Source organism: Gobius niger (genome assembly GCF_951799975.1).
Source record: "Gobius niger genome assembly, chromosome: 2".
NCBI classification, from domain to species: domain Eukaryota; kingdom Metazoa; phylum Chordata; class Actinopteri; order Gobiiformes; family Gobiidae; genus Gobius; species Gobius niger.
In genome coordinates, this window is record NC_136853.1 from 19,562,506 (window position 1) to 19,584,929 (window position 22,424).

Below are 22,424 nucleotides of genomic sequence, written 5' to 3' on the forward strand. Positions count from 1 at the left end.
ATATTGTTAGTCACGCGCGCAGAGAAAAGCGTGTGTATGAATCCCCACAGAGCATGTTATTAGCCCGAGTGCTAACAAACAGTATCCGCCACAAATTTCAGAAAACTGATTCCTTTCCCCCTTTTTCTTTCCCCCACCTCCCACCCCCGTCTCCCTTTTCTCTGCGTAACTCTATGGTCGCCCAACCCCTTTCAAGCCTTCTCAGACTTTTTTTTTTTTTTTTTCTTCTTTCCCTTTTTTTTTTTTTTTTTTTTTTTTTTTTCATGTAGGCTAATATACAGGCCGGCGCAGCAATTTCGGAATCTGCCCTTGTATATGGCGGACGAAAATTTCCACAAGAGGAGGAACCGCACCACACAAACCCGCTGTGCTGAGCCGAAAGCGCCATGCCCTTCCCGAATCTCCGACAATTTACGACTTATTGCGCCGTCCCAGCCTCTAAAATGTAACGCGGCGTATTCCCGACGAAGCTGCCGTGGCGAAAAATTTCAACATTTCGGAATTTCTCATAACTAATTGACAATTTCTGTGGAGGCAGTTGTGCAGTCCGCCGCTGGTCGCGAAGAGGGAAGATTTCAGGAACGAGAGATCCCCCTTTCGCATGAGCCGCATCGTTTTTGGAGGTATGTTCCAAGACGGAGAGAAGGGTTTTTTTGCGTTTTTGATTTGGGGAAATTTTGCAAATTTCGCCCGCGGATGGTAAGTTGTTGGTCCTGTCTAGTTTCTGGAGCAGACCTAGCGGTGTTTGTGCAGTACTGCGAACCCCTCAAAAAAAAACCAGGTGCAGCCTTTTGAAACCACCCGAAATGGACCGAATCTGTTGACGTTTTTCGGACTAAATTTCGCAAACTTTCGCGTAGCTGCCGCCTGGTTGATCGCGCGACTAGTCCGTTCACATGTACATGCTACTTATTGCACACGTTTCGGGCTACGATCCGCGCAGGGGGGACCAGTCGGTAGTGGCAACATGAAGGACGGTGAGGGGAGGAACAATCTCAAACACAAAAACCTCCTGCAGCCATGTTTTGTGAATTTTCCTTCAAATTTGAGCAGAGCGTCAGAGTTGGTCCTTTCAAAGTCACGCCACGGCGGCCGCACTTTCACCCGCACTTTGTGATATTGCCGTATTAAACCATAGCGATATGTCGATGGACATTGTCGTGTGCGCAAAATAAGGTTTGACTTTTATTTTTGGGAACATATAGGATTTTAATGTGAGTGTCGCTGGCGCCACCTGTAGGCAGTCATTTCGAGAAATTATGTATAAAATTGTAATAAGACCGGATTTTGCAGATATGTGTTTATTCGACGAAAGTAGTTGAGCCGGTGTGATTGTATTTCTTTGAGGAGGAATATACTCATTATGCAGTTTTAAAATTACTAATCCATTTTAACTTTCCCTTTATGGAAAAGAAAAGTGTCTTGTGCTCTGAATGCTAATGAATGCAAAATGACCTTTTGGATGCAGTATTCAAAGCAGAGTGCAAATTAATTATGTTTTTTTTTCCCTGTGATGTTTTTTTTTCTTCCAGTGACTATCCTTGTCCTAGATTTCCAAAGGTTAAACAGAACTGTCCAATGAGGCATTTCAAAAAGGAAAACTCAGAAACGATTGAGTTTTTTGTTTTCACAATTTGTATATTTTTCTTGTTTTCTTTTATGCTGATCTGCACATATAGCCCTCAGTTATAATGTGAAAGGGTGTAATAAGCAAACAAGGATTTCAATCTTTGTTGGTGAAAATTGGAAACACCAGAAAGAAAAACAAGTATCCAAAGTACTTCTCTTTGGAGCAGCTATGGGGAAAGAAAGGCCATGTCAGCATAATTTGAAGGCAGGAAAAACAATGACAACCAGTGCTTGTGTTTATATTAATCCTGCCGACGCCAAACACTTTCCCATCTTGCATGGCTTGCTTTTATTTTAATATAGACGAAAACTGTAGGGGCCATTTTGTTGTGGGTAATTTTAATGCTGACCTTCAAATCTGTATAAATTCTGCGAGCTCATAGAAATTGTATGTTTGGTTTGCACAATCTGGGTGTAAATTCTGACCTTTGTCTAGGAAAGCTAATCAGAATGCTAGAGTTTGAGTTGAGGAGAGGTAACCAGTGTCATGACTAGGACAGTGCTGCGTCTGAGTGATGGGAATGTTCGTATCTAGAATAGTTGAAAGACCAAGGAAAAGTTATAAAACTCAGAAGAAAACTGTGGACATATTATATGCGTAAGGAATGCTCATTCTGAGCAATGTCCTTTTAAATCAGTGATGTGTGCTCTTGTGTACTTGAAGTGAGTGGTGAATGAAGATACAGTATATGTCTCGTCTTCTGTCTCAGGGATCATATCACAGCCTTTGGGCATCACTGTATGAAACACCTAAAGTTTGTCATTAGCTTCTGACTGAAGGGTTTGTCTCTAAAGGCTGATGTAAACAGGCTTTTTGATGTGCTGCCATTTGCCGTTGTTAATGTGCCTTTATATTGAAACATATTGTGTCTGGCCCTTTAAGCTTACTGCATTTTGTGTTGCTGTTATTTTAATATTCTTAGTGGCATGTGGAAATGTCTCAAAATGGCTTCACTTAAATTAGACTCCAGGGAATGGGTTTTCAGGGGATGGGGCTGCTGCATTAAAAAAATTCTGTGCATTCTGCACATATTTTCCTGCCTCCCTCTTTGTAAAAATGAACCTTATTGGTTTAATGAATAATGCATAAGGACGTTCAATTGCTGCAGCAATGAAAATTAGGCCTGTTTACGTGCAGTGGTTATGTACACAGAAGCCTTTTTTCCTTTGACCATTTTGAAAAGGTAGAGCCGAGCCTGAGTTGCTTTTCTAAAAATACAAATTTTCTGCAAAGCAAATCTCATTTCTCTGAGTGAAAATGGGAGGGCTGAAACTCCTGCGGCTTTAATGAATCCATAAATCACAATACTGCCAGGTTTGCTGCGCCTGCGTCAGTGTGCAGTGTAATTTTGATTTTCATCAAAAATTTAATCTGCCAGCCTACAAGGGTTTAGCAGCAGACCGGATGTCGGCCTGAATTTCTAATTTTAGGGCCTGATCTAGCAGGATTTATTTTTGTATAATTCACGTCTGCTTTTCAATATCGCTTGTTATTAAAATTTAATTCATGGCATTAACATATAGATTGAAAAGGTTTTTATGGGCTTTTTTGAGTGTATGCTGATGGAATTTTACCAGACGATGTTTCTTTTTTCTACAGCATCCAGTTATGTGTGTGTATAGTGGGTGAGGGGATTTATCCATTTCTCTGCATTATTGCTTTTTGAAATCACTGGTCATATACCATCTCGGAAGACATTTATTACAGAGGACAGAAAATGTGCATTTGATTAAAGGAAGGGAGCACACAGCGTTTAGTGTACAGTGGGCTGCTGTAGTCACAGGCTGTGCTTGGGATAATACAAACATGCAGTGAAAGCAGTGATTGAAGTGACCCTTCCATCCCCCATTTTAACTGATTCCTATTTTTAATCTGGCCAAAGTGGAAACATTTCCACAGGCCTTAAACAAATTTGTTTTTTATATTTGGAAATTCTATTTCCGTCATGAACTGCTCAGTGGAAAAGCAAGTTAGTTAGTTGAAGGAAAGTCTTTAATCAAAGTTAGGAGAAGAGAATTTTCTGCTCTACTGTGATTGATTTGCTTCATTATAGTGCAGTGGCAGATTCGGTAGAGCCCAAATATAGGCCAATTATTTAAAGTACCTCGTCTACATCCTACACTTGTTTTCTAACCTCCCTGTTTTATCTCCACAAGCATTTTATACATAAAAGTAGACTTGACCTGACTAATAGACAAGTGCTGACATTTAATACACGGCTGGGCTACAAGACAAAGAAAACAGGGTGTTTTCCCCCAAACCTAGTTTCATAAATGCTGCTATTATCAAGTCTTATTACACAATTTAAGTGTACTTCCTGCTTTGTGCTGTTTATATCTCCTATTGGTTCTTTTGGTTTAATCAGTTTAGACTGTTCTTTATTTATTAGGGACATCAAGCGAGCCCGCATCTGTCTTAGATTTACATTCTGCTATGGCACTGCAGGTTACAGCACATCAGACGCTATATACTATATGAAAGAACACAAGGCCAGATGGCTGCTTTTCCATTTGGACTTTAATTAGGAGAAAACACACATTTTGGATATTAAAGAGAAGCATGAATGTTTCACAGGATCGTTTTGACGGCCTGCACATTAATTCTATCCGTATATGCCCGTCCTTGCTGTTCATTTTAAATGTATAGAGGTAAAAGGAAATCTGAAAAAAATATACTGAGGCTGCACTGATCAGTAAAGGGCCCAATCAATACCAACCAATATCCATTACCGTTGACATGATTAGTGAGCCGTTCATAAAAATAGCTGATCATAAAAAAACATCTATAAAACAAATGAAGCAAGGGGATGTCACCGCCAGAGTACCTATAGCTGCAGCTGGTTGGGCCAGTCTGTGACCCACTCAAGCCACAAAGACCGACCGCAGCCCAACACAGGGTTTAGGTTTAGGGCATTAATGCGGAAATCAATGTTCAGCAGTCAGAGGCAGCTGGCGACCAGTGTGGTTTGATACCTCACTATAACTGCATCTACAAGAAAAATCAGAAAAGTCAGAAAACAAAACATGGGGTTGAGCAAATCTGAGATTATATTTAATCACATTTTTTTGACAATCATACCAATTGCTCTTGACATTACTTTTGAAGATTAACATTTCCTTGATGACAAGATTTATTCTCTGCAGAACAAAATATACTGTGTTACGCTTAAATGTTTAAAAAGTGAGTCAGGTTTGTAAAGAGAGAATAATAGTTTTATAAAAAAGTGTAGTAGAAGTCCAGTTCATTCAACAATGAGTTTTTTTTCTGCCCTTGGAGGAAAATCGAGGTGCCACCATGGAAAATATTTCACACCAGTGTAAGTTCTGCCAGAACACCGATAAATACCAATCATACCAACTCTGAACCTCCCTAAGGCCACACACCAAATTAGACTTAAAATGTTAGCTGGCACAAATGTAGTAAGTCTTAGCCTGTATACAATTTTAATAACATACAATATGTGATGAACGGTGACGACTGTGCAGTAATTAAACGTACTGCCAGTCCTTCTTGTTTTAAACGTACACTTTGTATTAATAACATGATACTGATCAATTATAGTAAAAGCCATGTGTGTTTGTAAATTTGGATTAAACCTGGATGAAACATGACTGTGATGCAACATAATCTTAAAAACTGATAGTTCTTCTGTAGCTGAAACTAAAGTTTTTTGGTTTGATTTTAGAGTTTCAAGCTGTGAGAGAACTACTTTCTGATTCTTGATGTCATTGAGATGCCAAATTTGGCAGTGCCGCATAGACAGTAAATGGGCCGCTAACTTTGCTGACCTAAAAGATTTCTGCATCTTTGCATCTTTTAACTGTGGCAGGACTAAAAATACTCACTTTATTGTTGTGTGCTACCTACCTACCCACTTTAAATTACTCAATATTAATCAAACTGCTGACACAACATGTAAATAACCTGGATATGAATGTGTTATATATGTTCGACTTTATGTGCTCTCTTGTTTAGCTAACATGTTACTAAATACATGTTTCTGATTTGTTGTTAGCAGCAGTGTGTACTTGCAAGTTGTGACTTGGACTCAGGTCAGACTTTGACGATTTGAGAGATTTGACTTTATTACCAATAGCTTAGCCACTGATTGGTGTTTTTTGGACTTTTGTGAATGACTAGACTCAGGCTTGAGCAGTGACTTGAGGCTTGTTGCAAAAAAGACCTTGTTCCCACCTCTGCACTCAGCCATTCAACATCATCAAACATGGATGAATTAGATTAGTATGGAACATTAATTACCATGGCTAAAGAAAGAAAAACTCAAACGTAACCGAACAGCAAGGTCAAAGACCTGTTTTATAACAACTTTCAAAGAATCACAGGCTTCTTTATTTGGGCTTAAGATCCAGTGCATTGTTGAAGGGTGGCAGTGGTTTGCGCTTGTGCTTCACAAGTAGAAGGTCCAGGAAGAAGGCCCCTGACGGCCTTTCTGTGTGGAGTTTGCATGTTCTCCTCGTGTCTGTGTAGGTTTCCTCCAGGTACTCAGGTTTCCCATACCACTAAAAACATGTACAATAGGCCAGGATGAATGAGTGTGTTTGAGAGTGTGCATGGGGGACGATGGATGGAAATTAGCCCAAGGCTACAATCTGGTGTGGAATGTTTACATGCATGAGACATGCATGTTCATTAACATGCACTGTCCCAGACCAAATAAACCAATAATAAAGGTGCATTACGGTAATGAAGGCAAGGCAACTTTATTTATACCATGCATTTTGTACACAAGGCAACTCAATGCGCCCGAAGGGAGTTGTTGTATTGGTGTGCGGCTAATTTTTTCCTCTCTGCACTATCAGTAAGCCTGTGCGTGGTTAGTTACAGCACTTTGTCTTTATACCCTTAAATCTTTGAACATTTCCCTGCAGTTTCTTTTAAATTGTATTTAAATAAGGCCTGTGTTCACTGTTGGATGTATCAAAGCAACTAAACAAATGTGTTTGTCATATGGGTCGTTCTGTTCTCCATCAGATTGTCATCATAGGCTGATGCAATAAACGCTTTATTTTTGCTGTTTTAAAGACCAAAGTGATTTCTCACCCTACTATGTTGTGTTCTTTTTTCATGATGACATTTTTTTTCATGTTTTATAAATAATTTCCAAACCAGGGTGTGAGGATACTTGAGCACTTAGCAAGGGGTACTTGGAATTATTTCAGATTGAAAAGAAGGTGAAACTGTGTCGTCAAAAGTGAATCTTAATCATGTTTTCCAGTAAAATGTTTGTTTATTTTAGCTTAATTTTGAACACATTTGAGAAAGACAAAAAAAAGATCTGTATCAAAGTTGTTGAGCCCTGGACTAAAGTCTTGCGTTAACTTATACCTCAGCACGGGCCAAGAGGAGGGGGAGCCATGAGTGCACCAGACGAACCCAGTCCAGGGAAGGACAAGGCTGTTGGTGGGACAGCAGCAGCCACAGATGGGCCATCAGCTGCGGGAGCCTCCAAAACTGCCAGTCCAACTCCGAGCTCAGTGAAAAAGGAGCTGGGCACTACAGAAATGAGCAATGGGAAAGTGGGAGAGAGCGGCCTTGTAGCGGGAGAAACCGAAGTGGACGCAGGTGGACCCCGACGAGCTCAATCTGACAGTATGTTCAAATTCACGTCTCCGAGAATTTTTGAATTATCTACTTTGATTCTTTTTTGTTGCTACTCGGCAGTGGTGGAATTATAAATAGATTTGAATGTACTCTCAAAATGACTGTTAGTTATGATGTTGTTGAACCAAAGCAAATTCTTCAGCTAATAATGAGGAATAATGTCCAAAATTGTATCTAACTGAAGTACGACATGTGTATCATACTGAATCATATTCATAAGAAAACATTATCTTTTAAATATATTGAAGACTTTATTAACTAAATTTCCGTTATATTTGTAGAGAGACATTTTAAAAGTTAAAGGTATTGAAATTCAGAATCTTATTAAATTAATTTATTTCATATATTTTGAAAATCAATGTCGAATTTGAAAATACATTTGACTGTTGGCAATTAAAACGATAAAGCAAATTCACAAAATTAAATGCATTTAATTTTGAAATTGAGAATTTTAACGTGAAAGATTTGGATTTACTTTGCAAAGTGTCAGTCTATTAATTGTATTCAGCAACAGTTTGCTTTGCTGCTTTATTGTTTTTCTTTCTAACCCTTTTATCCCCGTTGTATTAGGTTTTAGTGATGTCTCTCATTGATTCAGGTACAAAAAAAACATCACCAACCTCAGCCACCACCTCTTCACCTCCTGCCGCAGTGAAGAAGGAGCCGGGGACATTGGAGACGAGCAATGGAAAAGGCAGAGATCCCAACCCTGCTGAGATCTGTGTTGTAGTTGGAGAAAGTGAAGGAAGCATAGGTCGTGGTCGACCCCCTGGGAGACCTCCAGCTGATGGTACGTTCAACTTTGGCACTCTACAATAATTCACACAGTGACATTAAATATTCAGCTCAAACTACAAGACAATGATGTGACTAAAATGAAAGGTCCAATATTGAAATAGGCTTTTTAAATGTATCTTTGACTCCTTAGCCTTATTAATTTTGAAGTATAAGTACAACTGCAGTGAAAAGAGAAGTGGTTCTAATTGAAAGTAGCAACATACAAACTGCTGTTTCTTTTTGAACCCAATGACAAACTCACACAAATTATTTTCAGATTTTCTAGATTGGGACAAATCTAATATAGGCACAGGAAGTGGGGTTATGGACAGACAGGGGTTGCTTCAGCCCCCACAGAATATAAAAAAATATTTGTACAGTGACTGATTATACGACCATTTAGGCTGCAGATTGTGAGCCGCAGCGTTACCCTTTCAGCCCCTTGCCTCTCCACACTGCGCTGTGACCTGTCAATCACGCAGTGGCAGTGCAGCTGTCACTCGCTGGAGAAAATGACTTGCCCCTTTGCCGCGTGGAGCAAGACATCAGGACGCTAATCTGCTGACTAACTTTCTGCTTAAACAATAAATAACTGGGTTTTCTACCTAAAAGCGACAGCAATCATGGAAAAAGACGAGCCCAATCTCAATTCTCCGCCTTAGCCCTTTGTCCTTCCCGTCCGTTTTGCGCGTTCACATTAGTCGAAGGGGTGTCCCAATTTTGTTTTGTGAGGCACAAGGGTGAGGGAAGGGGTTCATACCCCTCCAGTCAGAGCTTTTTCAGACCCCAAACGGAGGGGTAGGCGGAGTCTGACAAAACAGGGAAACAAACTAGAGACATGAATCATCAATAAGCACTTTTACATCATATATAAAGTTGTTGAACTCTTTGTTAGTGTCTTTGTTTGCTTTGTGCAGTAATTAAAATAGTCTATTCTGTTAACATGTGAATTGTACGTTTTCGCTTTGCTGCTGCGAACCCCTTCATTTGCGCTGATTTGGGAATTTCTTTCCAACCTGTCAATACGTTGCTATTGTCATGACTAACAGGGTTCAGTGCCTCACTGCTGGGCCTGCTGGCTCCCCATGCCGATGTGCTTTTGGGTCCGACCGGAGTCTGCTGCTATACGTCCCCGCTCTTAGCGCACCGGCCTGCCGCTGTATGTCCCCACTATGCAGCGGCAGAGTGCGCTATGAGCGGGTCGCGTCGGCTCTATCTCTCACAGCTCTAAGTGCTAACGGGCTGCAGCCACAGTGACACAGGGGGAAGGAGAATGTGGGCGCCGGATGAAGCAGAGATAGATGAAAATCTGTAGGATTTGGGCTGACACCGAGCGCTCTGCGATCCTCTTGTTTAGGTGTTACAAAACGCAGCTGATTACAGCATCAGTCTGTTACAACTTACTGATGAACTGGTTCAGGCGAGACATGCTATAGAGACAAGCAGAGGCATGCTTTTTATTTTCTTTGTGTTCAAATTCAAAATGAGCATCAATTCTCTCTCTCTCTCTCTCTCTCTCTCTCTCTCTCTCTCTCTCTCTCTCTCTCTCTCTCTCTCTCTCTCTCTCTCTCTCTCTCTATTTATGGTCAAACAATTGAGTTTACTCTTATTAAATCATAATGAAAAAAGAAACTACCAAAATGACCCCGATCAAAAGTTTACATACCCTGGTGATCTGATAAAGTGCACACACGTTGACACAAATGGGTTTGAATGGTCAGCATCCTCACCTGTGACCTGTGTTTGTAATTATTGTGTGCGTTAAAAAGGTCAATGACTTTTTGGGCTCCTGACCGACCCTTCCATCTTTCATCCAATGCTGCATTGGTGTTTCTGGTTTCTGAGTCATGAGGAAAGCAAAAGAATTGTCAGAGGAACTGTATAAAATGGGAAAGGTTTATAAAAAAGATATCCAATACACTGAAAGTATCAGTCAGCAGTGTTCAAACTTAAAGTGGAAAATGCAGGATTCTGTTGAACCCAAACCATGGTCAGGTCGACCAACAAAAAATCAGTACGACCAACAAAAAAATCAGTAACGACTGGCAGGAAATTTGTGGATGAAAAGAAAAACCAAGAGAAAACTTCAGCTGAAATACACTCTCAAAAAAAGAAAAGTAAAAAAAAGAGGTGTAGCTGTTTCAAGATGCACTATAAGGCGGCACTTGATGAAAAATGGGGGTGGGCCATATCGTCTCGCGATATAATTTTTTGATATCGTTGTAATTTTTGATATCATTGTGGACACAATATATTTTTTGTTACACTCAGCAGTTGAAGTAATTTGTCCATTGACAATTGTATTGTCAAATATATCGTTATCGTAATATTTCTTTTTTATATCGTGATATAGATTTTAGGCCATATCGCCCTGCCCTAATGGCCAAGTCACCAGAGGAAAGCCTTTACTTTGCAAATGCCACAAAGTATCTGCTTACAATATGGCAAACAGCACAGATGTCATTTGGAATGATGAAACCAAAGTGGGACCTTTTGCCATAACCATAAACGTCACATTTGGAGGAGTCAACAAGGCCTGAGATGAACAGTGCACCAACTTTGTCAAAATAGATTTCAGGATGAATGCAGCATGTTGTTAAAGAATACTGGATGAAAAGTGTCACTCAACATGACAACGATCCAAAGCACAAGGCCATGTCGACCTCTCATTGGCTGCAGCAGAATAAAGTGAATGTTTTGGAGTGGCCATCTCAGTCTCCTGACCTCAATATCATTGAGACACTCTGGGGAGATCTCAAATGTGCAGTTCATGCAAGACAGCCTACGCTAGCTGCAAGGAAGGAGGCCGAGCGAGCGTGAGAGCCACTATCCAGGATCCATCAAGGACAAGGCTCCAACAGATGACATGCTCCCTGAATGCCTCAGACAATGGGGCAAATGTGAACAATGAACAAATCTTATCAATGACTGGACTGACGGACAGCACAGAGGCTCATCATGGCTGCACAGGAGCAGGCCTTGAGCACCAGAGCAATAGAGGCCCAGATCTACCACACCAGACAAGACCTCAGGTGTAGACTGTGCAAAGAGGCCAATGAGACAATCCAGCACATAACTGCAGGGTGTAAGATGCTGGCAGGGAAAGCTTACATGGAGCGCCATGCGGCCGGTATAGTGTAAAGGAACATCTGTGCAGAGTATGGGCTGGAAACCCCAAGTCAAAGTGGGAAACACCTGCAAAGGTGGTAGAGAATGACCGAGCCAAGATCCTGTGGAACTTCCAGATACAGACAGACAGGATGGTAATGGTGAATCAACCAGACATTTGGGTGGTGGACAAAGAGCCAAGGAAAGCCGTTGTGGCTGCCATCGCAACATCAGGAAGAAGGAACAAGCTGGAGAAGGCCTGGAGGATCTCGGTGATGCTCGTCGTGACCCCCAACTGGAGGAGTGGCTACAGAAGATCTCGGGAAATACATCAGACATCTCAGTCCAGAAAAGTGCAGTTCTAGGAACAGCAAAGACACTTCGCAGAACCCTCAAGCTCCCAGGTCTTTGGTAGAGGACCCGAGCTTGGAAGAAAAAGAGCCCGTCCACAGAGGGTGAGGAAGTGTTAAAATAAAAATAAAAAAAATACAGTATATCAATCAAAGTTTATTTATATAGCTCTTTACAACAACACCAGGAAGACCAAAGTGCTTCACAGAAAGATAACATTTTTTTATAAAATGATTGCATCCTAGACATAGTTCAGTTTGTTCTAGGTATTAAAAGCCAGTTTGAAGAGATGAGTCTACAATCTGGGCTCAGAAAGGGACAAGTCTGAGAACACATAGTCTAAAGGCTCATTCATACTTCATTAGACACAAGAGCTTTGTTCTTACACCGAGAACAAAAGTCATTTGGCCTTGAAACCATAGAAATGTCTTTAGTTAAGACATTTTCACCTCCAAACATGTCTCTGTCCTTGACGGATTTATGAAAGCGCTCCGGCATGAGTGTTTATCATGTTGGGACCATTGTGGCAGTAAAAGGCTGTTTAGTTGCCGATCGAAATGCAAAGTGAAACCACGCGGCATTCCACAGTGATTTAGCTGCAGTTTAGGGAGAGCCCAAAAGGCTGCGTGGTCAGAGATAGATCGAGCAGTGCTGCGTTTGTACTTTAATTACGACTTGATTTTCAATTCATCAAAATGACGGACGGCCCTCAAAATTTTCCGTCAACGCTGAAAATATTTTGTAAATGACAGAGAATTTTTGGTTAATGTAACCTCTGAGTAGACATGAATGGTTTCTTTATAGTACTGCAACTCAGAAAGAAAGACTTTAAAAAGAGGTTTGAGATTTTTAAAGTTGGCTATAATGATTAATACATTTCTTACATAGAACTGTTTGTGCTCTGAGTTGGATATTGAAATAAAAATGAGAACTTATTATCTGGTTTTCCTCACACAGTGCAACACGGCTCCTTTGTATAGAGTTGATTAGGTTATCGATATGCACAGGTGTATATTACTGATGGCATGTTGAATGACATGTCACTTATTGAGCATGTTTGGGATGCTCTTGATTGGCGTATACAGTGGGACAGTGTCTTCCAGTTCCTGCCGATATCCAGCAACTTTCGTACGGCCATTGAAGAGGAGTAGGCCAACATTCCACAGGCCACAATAAACAACCTAATCCACTCTATGTGAAGGAGATGTCCGGCACTGCCCCCAACCACCACTTTCCTGGTTCAATAAAGGTCTAATAATGAAACAAAAAAAACAATCTCATGACAAAGGAGAAGTAGTCACACAGATTTGGACAGATTTGTGAACAATATGTGGGAGGAATGGGTCTATTGTGTACATATATAGAAAAATGGCATTTAAATATTTGTTGAGTATAACATAACAGCAGAGCAACGATGTAAGACTTCGCTTTGCTTATTAGTAAGAAAGTGTATGTGTGGCAGTCTATACTTTGGTCTATGAAATATTGTCAACAAATGAAGTTCACAAACAAAAATCAGAGAGAGAGGTAACATTGTGCTTGAGCGGCTCATTTCCTGCTGTTAAAGCTCCTGGACGGACTTTCTGCGTGTGTTCTTAAAGCTGAAAATGTGCTTTAATGTCAAGAACAAATGTTATCTAAAACATCTATTTGTGATTTATCTTTCAAGGTACAAAAAAAATATCACCAATATCAGCCACTGCCACCACAGTGAAGAAGGAGCCAGGGATTCTGGGAACAAGCAATGGCAAAGTAGGAGAATCCAACCCTGCTGAGATCTGCGTTGTGATTGGAGGAAGTGATGGGGGCACGGGCGGAGTTGGACCTCGTCGGGCTCAGGCTGAGGGTATGTTCGCCCTTGGTACTCCTCCTCCAACGAAGAGCACTGACTCATGCATAGGTGTGTGAATATATAGTCTACATGCATTTCCTGATTGCAATCATGGCAAAGAGTCCTGTCTCTTAGTCTGAAGTGTCTTGATGATTACCTTGCACGGCTTTCTTTGCTGCACAAATGGCATACTGGCTTTAGAAACTGTAGAAAGTAGATACTGCATAGCTCTGCTTACAATGAACTATACCGTTAGGTGCATATCAATGATACGCATGTTTCGTGCAGCACAGCCTTTTATGCTCTGGCCTGACAACAAAAAGTGGGGTTTGATTCCTGGGCCGGGTAGTGGAGGTTTCCCCTAAATAGCAGCCATAGGTGACGTTATTATAATGTGTTGACTTTTCGCTTTTAACACTGTTATTTCATGTACACCGCAAAAATAGCTCTATAACTTATTCTTAATATGAGAATAAAGCACAAAAAGATAACAAAGCACAAAATGACTTACTTGCCGACATCATTGTTTCTCCTCCTCGCAGCATATAACAAAATACTGGCCAATTATAAACAATATCTATTTTGTTAGGGAATGCACTTGGGTAATGTGTTTCGGAAGAGCTCACCTGTAATGTTGACTGCTCCTTTTTTTTTTACTCTGTTTTAACATATCATGAAGGACTTTAAAGTAAATATAGACTAGCAATTTCATTTGTCTCCAAAATAAGTTGTAAAAGATGTATTTTTAAGAAGTAGTTGTGCTTTTTGGTTGATCATTATTCATGCTTATGTGTTCCAGGTTCCTACGTCTGTGGAGTGTGTGGGAAAAAGTACAAATATTACAATTGTTTTCAGACCCATGTCAGGGCCCACAGAGGTAAGATTTCTATCAGGTAAAATATGAAATTATGTGGCACTCTCCTCTTCCTTGTTTGCCAAATATTTGCTCCTACTTCTTGTTGTAGAATCAGAGGGCATGGTGGGAGAGAGTCTGCCCCAGACGCCAACCAGTAAGTACTGTAATAATATGGTAATAATCACAGCTATTACGCTAAATGTTTTTTATAAAGCTTCCTTGCAGTCTCAACACTTAAAGCAGAGGTTATACCCAGCTGGCTTTTAAACATGTGCATATTTGTTTACATGTACATGCACCTGTAAGCTATAGTTACATTTGTTGTGCTGCACTTAACTGACTTTTACATTTGAGTTGTACTTTTGTGCCGGTTGTTGGTCGTGTTAAAACATGGCAGGCGAGATTGACACTTCCTTAATATGAGAATTTACCAGAAGGATTATTTAAACATCACGCACTTTTAACCCCTAGTAATATTGAACTATCACTGTGAATGTGATGAAATTTGGGTAGTGTTTAAAAGGTTAAAGCGGTTTCATGTGTTATTGCTGTGTTCCACAGGTAGTTTCCGTTACTCTTGTGACATATGTGGCAAAAAGTACAAATACTACAGCTGTTTCCAGGAGCACCGGGATCTGCATGCTGTGGACGGTAACTGAGGACCATCATTCCACTGAGTTGTTTTGCTCTTAAACCAAAACAAGATCAATAGCTTTTTGTAGAGATGGAACTGGTCATCTCTAATCTCCTCATCTTTTTTCACAGATCCATATGAACAAGTCATGTTACCAGTGGATACTCTTAAAGAAGAGCCCATTGAACCCTATCAGAAAATTGGACCAAGTTAGTCACATTTTTTCTTTTACAGAAGTTGACTGTATACTTAGATTTTGCTGTTCGTGGAAATGTTTCTCATCGTGTTTGTATTGTCATTTGTGTCTCAGCTACAGTATATACTACTAACTTTTAATCTTGCATGTAATACTATTTTAATTATGGATGTACACTATATGATGATTCTTAAAGTTAAATATTTGTTTTCAAACCACATTGAAGTTTGCTCTGAGAAATTTAAGACTAATTCATCCTGATCTGTCTCAATTAAATGAAGAAATGTTTGGCTCCAAATGCTCTCGAAATGATGGTTAAACATGCATGCACTTTAACCTTTTAGATTTGGGTAACGCTGACATGGAGAAAATGCACTTGGTTAAGGCGGGTGTTTAGAGATTAATGTATAAAAGATCATCGAAACATCAGTATTTGCTTGTACTTTGAACTAAACACTTGATTTCACTTAATCATTATATTATTGTACTGTTTTTTTGTATTTCTCTTTAGAATCAGGAAGCTATGTCTGTGAATTTTGTGGGAAACAGTACAAATATTTCAACCCCTACCAAGAGCATGTGGCTCTTCACACACCAATGGGTGAGCCATTACTGACTTACTATTGTGTAGTGCCTGAATAACTGAACACAATAGTTACATTTAACATGCTCTGATTTTACATATGATCTCTGAATAATGGACTGACTCTGATTCTTTCCATTTCTCTGAAGGCTCCTTTGATTTGAAACCATTAAAAGCACCAGAGAGCAGTGGACTGGACATCAGTAAATACAGCCCAGCTAGTAAGCTGAAAAGTAAGTCATGTTGCTCAGATATATTGGGCTATCACCCTCTCTTTGCTCTTTTTTCCTCCCTGCCCTGTCAAAACACAAATAAATGACTGAATAAATAAAGATTAAATAGTAATTTGTAATTACATTATTAGACCAGTGAACATTTAGATTTTCTGTAATTTTGTGCCAGCTGTTCTTTTATTGTTTTAACTCTTTCTGTTGTGATAGCAGACAGCCCATTCAGGCGGAAACTGGAGAGCACATTTCAGTCTAGCCTGGTGGACACTAACAGCTTGCAGAATTCAAGTGGTGAGCACTGAGTCACCTCTTTCTGTGTAGAAGCACAAGAGTATTATTACTTCAGAATAAGAGAGCAATGTTTCCAAATCTGCAACACAGTAAACATTAGTTTGCAAATGCCACAAGGACAGCCAACGCTCTGTTACCAGCCTGCTTTGTGCATAGAGCTGTACCACACTCTGAGCGTCAGCTAAATATTTTCTAGTTGTGGTTATTAGGTGCAGTTTGTTTAAATATCCCAGACATTTTACTCAATTTGTTTTTATAAAACAATATTTTGTAACTAATGTATGGATTAGTTGAATAATTATAATCCACAAACATCAATTGGACACTGCATCCAATAATTTGCTCTTTAAATGCATAGGCAAAAGGCGAGGCTTTATATAGAGCTCACATCAATGTGTTTTATCTGCAGGAGCTCCAAGCCCTCTGGTGGTCAACTCCTTTTCTGCAGCACAGAGTGAGTAGCCACACCTTTTTGTCCCACACAAAAAGAGGCATGATTCCTTCTGTCTATTCCATTCATTTCATTTTGTCTAATCATTTGATATGTTCAATCATACACCAAACACATCACTAATGTATTTTACTCAGACTCTCATAACAACTAAGACTGACTAATGTAAACATTGCTGCAATGAGTGCTACTGCAAAACCTACTCACATTTGTACAAAAAAAATGAGACTTCATATTTGAGGCTTTTTGGGGTGCTAGGAAGAATTCACATCTAACATGTAAATATATACCATATTATACAATTATTAAATGATAACTGGACGGAGAGTCAATGTCTCTCTGGTCCTTTTGGATTTGTTTTAGAACCCTACACTTGTGGTGCCTGTGGCATCCAGTTCCAGTTCTACCACAACCTGCTGGAGCACATGCAGACCCACGCGGGTGAGTCCACAAAGGTATAACACCTGCAGTGGCTGCAGTGCATGGCAAAGTCTATATTTGTGAATGATCTGTACATTTCATGTGCAGGCTGCAAAAAACGCTTCTTTATAATAACATTGCAAATCCAGCCCCAAAACGACAGCATAAAATGAGACACGTTTATGACGGAACTATAAATTTGTGTTTTACATGTTTTACAACAGCCACATCCTTAAGTAGCTTTGCCTTCTTACAATAGAGACTGTAATACTTTAGCATTCATAAATGTTTAATCTTTAGAGAAGCATTTTTATTTTTATTTTCCACACGTATGTTATACATATAGACTAATATTGATATTGCATTAATGACATTCTCTGTCCATGTCCTCAGCGCACATTGAGAACCACACCAAAGGGGACTCTCCAAAAACCTCCTCAGCTTCGGGTCCTCAGGAGCAGCTTTGGAGAGGCTCTCAGGCTCAGTTTCTTTCCTCAGTTAAACTTCAAATACAGCCTCAAAGTCTCACACAAAGAAACCACACTTTCACTCGTAAGTATTGATTCATATTTGTGGCTCTAGATCGGGGTCTCCAGCTGGTGGACTTGGGTCCAGATCCGGACCTCCAGAGGCTTTAGTCCGGACCCCAAAGCCTTTTCATCCTCTCAATATACTTCATTTCAAAGGCTGAATTAATAATTATCTAACCAGTTTGAAAAACATTGAAATAAAATAGCTAAATTATTGATTCATTGATCAGTTCTGCTTTCCAAATAGACAACCTGCGCTCATGTTTTAACATTTTCAAGAGAACAATGACTAGATATGTCCGGACCCTGGACATACTGTATGTTGAAAGTTATGAAAGAAAATTTTGTGGACCTTGAATTTATTTAGTTGGGGACCCCTGATCTAGATGCTCATAACCATTGGTGACTATCCATAATCGAATATTTACACATAAAGTGCCTCTAAGTATCACATTCGCCATTTTCTTGAAATATATATATTTTTATTTCTAGAAGATAAAATCTTGATAACATAATAACTAATGCACATTATTGTTATATGTTAGTGAATGCTTTTTTTTTAACCAGTATGCATTTCCCCCCCCCCCCAGAGAATAATGGACTTCCTGAAAAAGAAAGACAACAGGTGGCAGAGCGCCTACTTCGTGTCATGTGTTCAGACCTGAACATGCTGGGTGTGATCAATAGCAAAGATTTTCTTAAACTGGCCCAGACCCTGGTGGACACAGGAGCGCGACATGGGGCCTACTCCACCCGAGATGCCCTGGGCAACATGAGTGCCTTGGCCCTTCGCCAGCTGCCGCGCATGTACAATCAGGTCAAAGTAAAGGTGACCTGTGCCCTTGGCTCCAATGCCTCACTCGGTATAGCTGTCACATGTCATTCCCACATGTCAGGTCCAGATGCCTGTTACGTCCTCACAGCTTATCAGGTGGAGGGCTCAAGGCTTAAGCGCTATGTTCTTGGGGTAAGAGAGGTGGAGCTCAGGGAAGGTCCAGAGCAGGTTCACCACTGGGTGCAGAATGTGCTGTCTGAGTTTGTTATGTCAGAAATCCGCACTGTCTATGTGTCTGAGCCCAGGCTGTGGGCTGCTGGAATAGGTGGGTCCCCACTGGGCAGCAGCCGTGGAAGAATATGCCTCAGGTGTGCTGGGTGCTCCCTCGGAGCAGTGGTCCAGGCGGTCCTAGGGAAACGCAGCCTCCAGGCTCGCGGCCTACACGAGCTTGTTGAGCTCTTGTCAACATGCAGAGACATCGCCTCATCCACTACATTGGCTTTACGTGAAGAGCAGAGCAACACAAGCACAAGTGATGAGGCTGGCCAGGGCAGTCCTGCACAGTGCCCAACCCCTCCCTGCTGGGACCGAATGGCTGAGGCACTTTTACAAGTACATGCACATTTTGAACAGATTTGTGAAGCCTATGGACGTAGCAAGGCCACAGCTCCACTCCTTCAAGGCTTGAATAAGCATCTCCTGTCAACACTGGCGTGTCTTCTGGCACCTCTGCGCCTCGCTGCTCTGGAGCTCAGCAGCCAAAGACGGCCCACTCTGCAGCAGGTCCTGCCTGTCTACCTGCGCCTTGAGAAGTTCTTCACATCCAAAGCTGGTGAAGCAGGAACTGGCACAGCCAGCAAACTCTGCCATTTCTTTCTTGAAGCACTCAAAGAAAATTTTAAGGTATGATTTTATTTAATTTTTTCTAATTTTATCATACTATATTTTAGCTATACTTTGACATAAAGAATACATGCAATGTTAAAAAGAAAACAAACTGTTGTGTGTAGGTTGAACGAGCCCATCAGGTGGCCATGATTCTCGACCCTCAGCTCAAGCTTCGTTCAGTACCAGCCTATCAGCATGAGGACATCATTGCTCGGGCGTGTGAAATGGCAGCAGAAAGCAGGGATGCAGGTTTGTCAGGTGGCCTTGGAGCAGGTGGAGATGACCGTGATAGTGATGGCCCCCCAATGCCCAAAATCAGCCGTGTTGAGGGCGCGGGGAGCAATGATGGTACAACCAGGGACTCGTGTACAGTCTCAAGTAATGATGATGGGCAGAGTCAAGTCAGACAGGAGATCTTCCAGTACCTGGCTGAGCCTCTTCTTCAAGGCACCCCAGATCTCTTCCAGTATTGGAGTGCTGCTGTGACTGAAAAGTACCCAAAACTGTCCCGCTTGGCACTGTGGCTGCTGGCCGTGCCTGCAGTGGCTATACGCAGTGAATGTGTGACTGTGTGTGAGCAGAGCATGGTCATGAAGAGGAGGCAGCAGGTGACAGCTGAGGAGATGAACAAACTCATATTCCTACGCTCTAACCTCAGTTAAAAAGACTATGAACCAAACCTCAACCTCACAACCAATGACTAAGGGGTATTATTTATATAGTTTTAGACCAACTATAACCAGAAATGAGTATCAGCACGAAATAACTCTCAACACTATATTTACAGGATCACTCTTGTTGTACAAGCTACAAATACCCAGAAGTCAATAATATCATATGCATGTAGAATAAGGTGAAGAGTGTTAAGGTAAAGTATAGTAAACATCAGACTGTGGTGGAATGGTTCATCTCAAAACACGGTTCAGTCGTACCTGTGGCAGTGACAGGAATCTCTAGTCTCAGATGAAACTGCTAAAGGCTATATGCTGTTAAACTCAACTAGCAACTTTGTCAGGTAGTCAGCTTTCACTGCTTCAGTTTCTTACAAACCTCTTACAACACAAATACTGTTTACAGCAAACTCAACAATGACCTCTAGTAAGGCTTAACAAAATGAATATTATTTTACTGCCACTACACCTCAGTGTTTTGACTCTTACTGTATTTATCACTGTCAATGCGGAAATATACATTAGTGAGAAATCAGTTTGTTCAACGTGCATTTTTAAAGCTAATGTATGAGCTTTCGCTTTCACCTCAAAATAGAGCTGCACTCACGTTGCATGTTCTGCAGGGCATAGATTTTTTTATTTAAATGCTTGCAACCTGATTAAACTACTACTTCAACGTGAAAACATAATACTTTAATATAATATTTTTGTTTTTATGCAAAAACAACTCCTCCAACAAGAACCTCCTTACCTGCAACTGTTATATCTCACATATGTGTAAAAAAAAATTAAAAAAAATGCACTTTTCACTTTTTTTGTAGTACACTTTTAATTAAAAGTACACAATAATAACCGAAACCTCGTGAGTGTTGATGGTAGCTTCCAGTGCTGCTAATTTAGTAAAGCTACATCAGTCACCTTTGCTGAACCCCAGTATCGTTACCAGGGCTCGACATTAACGGTTGTCTGCTTGCCCCGGGGAAGTAAACTTTTTATCTGGACAAGTGCCCTTCTCCCCCTGGTCGCCCGAGGAGCAAGTAAAAAAACAACACCATGAATTAATACTGTAATTATATACTGTCAGTAGGGGCTTGGCAATAGCGTGTTTTCCCAAAGAAGTCCCTGTTTTTCACCTTCATGTCTTCACGTCCCTTGAGTGCAGAGCATGTTGTTATCCAAGTGCAGGCCAGGGAATAATGTGCACATGTGGAGGAGAGTGTCGGCAGAGTGTCGGCAGAGTGTCAGCAGAGTGCAGGAGGGCACAGGTGTGGGAAAGGCAGACAACAGTTTAGTGAGATTTGTTCCTACCTGTGTTTCGCTTCCATTTCCTCACTGTCACAAAGTAGCTTGTTTTAAGCAGACGGATAACGTAAAGCTACATGCATGTGTTTGTCACAGACGTAGGTATTGGCATATTATTGACCAGAGGGAGAGTTCCTGATGGCAGATAAGACTATTTTAAGTGCAAAGAGCTGGTATCTTCGTTGTAAACTCTGCCCTTGCAAAGATCTACGAAGCAACAAACGGCGTTGTTAAAATTAAGATTGGGCTTTGTGGCGACCAAGCGTTCATAGCGACGTTGCTTTTTGATCCTTCGATGTCGGCTCTTCCTATCATTGAAGCAGAATTCACCAAGCGTTGGATTGTTCACCCAGTAATAGGGAGCTGGGTTTAGACCGTCGTGAGAGAGGTTAGTTTTACCCTACTGATGATGTGTTGGGTAAAACTACACATTCCCCACGTGATGTTCCTCTAGAACCAATCATTTTCTTTGGAGTCAGTCTCCATTGGATCAGTCAAAGACGGTGTCAAAATCTATGTTTTAAATTGCTAATTTCTATACGGCGAGTGTTTGATTTGGCAGATTTAGAATCATTTTATTGATTATAGATGGTTTGGCGTACATTTTAGTGAGCGAGGCGTTCCCTTCACTATAGCAGCAGTACAGCGCTGTAGGGAAACTCTTAACAGGCTTTTTGAACATGATTATGGACTTCCAAAGGTTAGCTGCATAGAGATGCATACTGTTTGAGAGTGTTTTTTATTTCACCAGGTATTTCTTTTCCCTGGAATTGTGAGTCTATTTGAGGGTAATAATACAGTGCTCTACTACTGCGAACATTCCAGCTGGAAATGTACAAATAGTTTCACTGCACATTATGTCCTGTATAATTAAGACTCAAAAAGTACAACTAAAGTATGTATGGCCATCAAATTACAGCAGTACCTCATTGTAGACTATTTATTTATCAGTAATTTGTAAGTGATAAGTAAGTGATAAGTCATTTCAATGGTAATCTTGTCCAGTATCAGAGTAGCATCTAAAATTCCTCATTACTGAATCAGAACCTCATAGAGTCCAACAACACTTAGAGTTCACCTTTTTTGTTCTGTTTGGTCTGTATAGTTACCCTTGCTACTCTCTAGGGTTCGATCCAAAGAGACAAACAATTGTCAAGAAATAATTAATTTCACTGAAAAGACAAAATAATGTGAACTACAAAATTGTACAATGTTAATGTAATTCAAATTCAAAATGCTATTTTACCAGATTTGTTTCTTGCACAATGGGTACGTCAA

At 40.6% G+C, this 22,424-nt stretch overlaps 1 protein-coding gene and 1 long non-coding RNA gene across 2 annotated transcripts; both read left to right on the forward strand.

Moving 5' to 3' along the window:
* The first annotated feature begins 276 nt into the window (after positions 1–276).
* Positions 277–8,046, forward strand: LOC306982225. The gene is made up of 3 exons (XR_013794177.1): positions 277–623; positions 6,982–7,244; positions 7,851–8,046. It is a non-coding gene; the product is annotated as an uncharacterized lncRNA (long non-coding RNA).
* A 3,243-nt stretch (positions 8,047–11,289) lies between these two features.
* On the forward strand, positions 11,290–20,883 carry znf618 (zinc finger protein 618; the record flags this gene model as incomplete). The annotated part of the gene is made up of 14 exons (XM_079552267.1): positions 11,290–11,440; positions 13,158–13,334; positions 14,119–14,196; positions 14,285–14,329; positions 14,737–14,826; positions 14,941–15,018; positions 15,517–15,606; positions 15,738–15,821; positions 16,029–16,109; positions 16,519–16,563; positions 16,924–17,001; positions 17,374–17,532; positions 18,101–19,188; positions 19,296–20,883. The coding sequence occupies 14 exons, from the start codon at positions 11,290–11,292 to the stop codon at positions 19,833–19,835; spliced, it is 2,784 nt and encodes a 927-aa protein (XP_079408393.1). The 3' UTR covers positions 19,836–20,883.
* Positions 20,884–22,424: the final 1,541 nt, after the last annotated feature.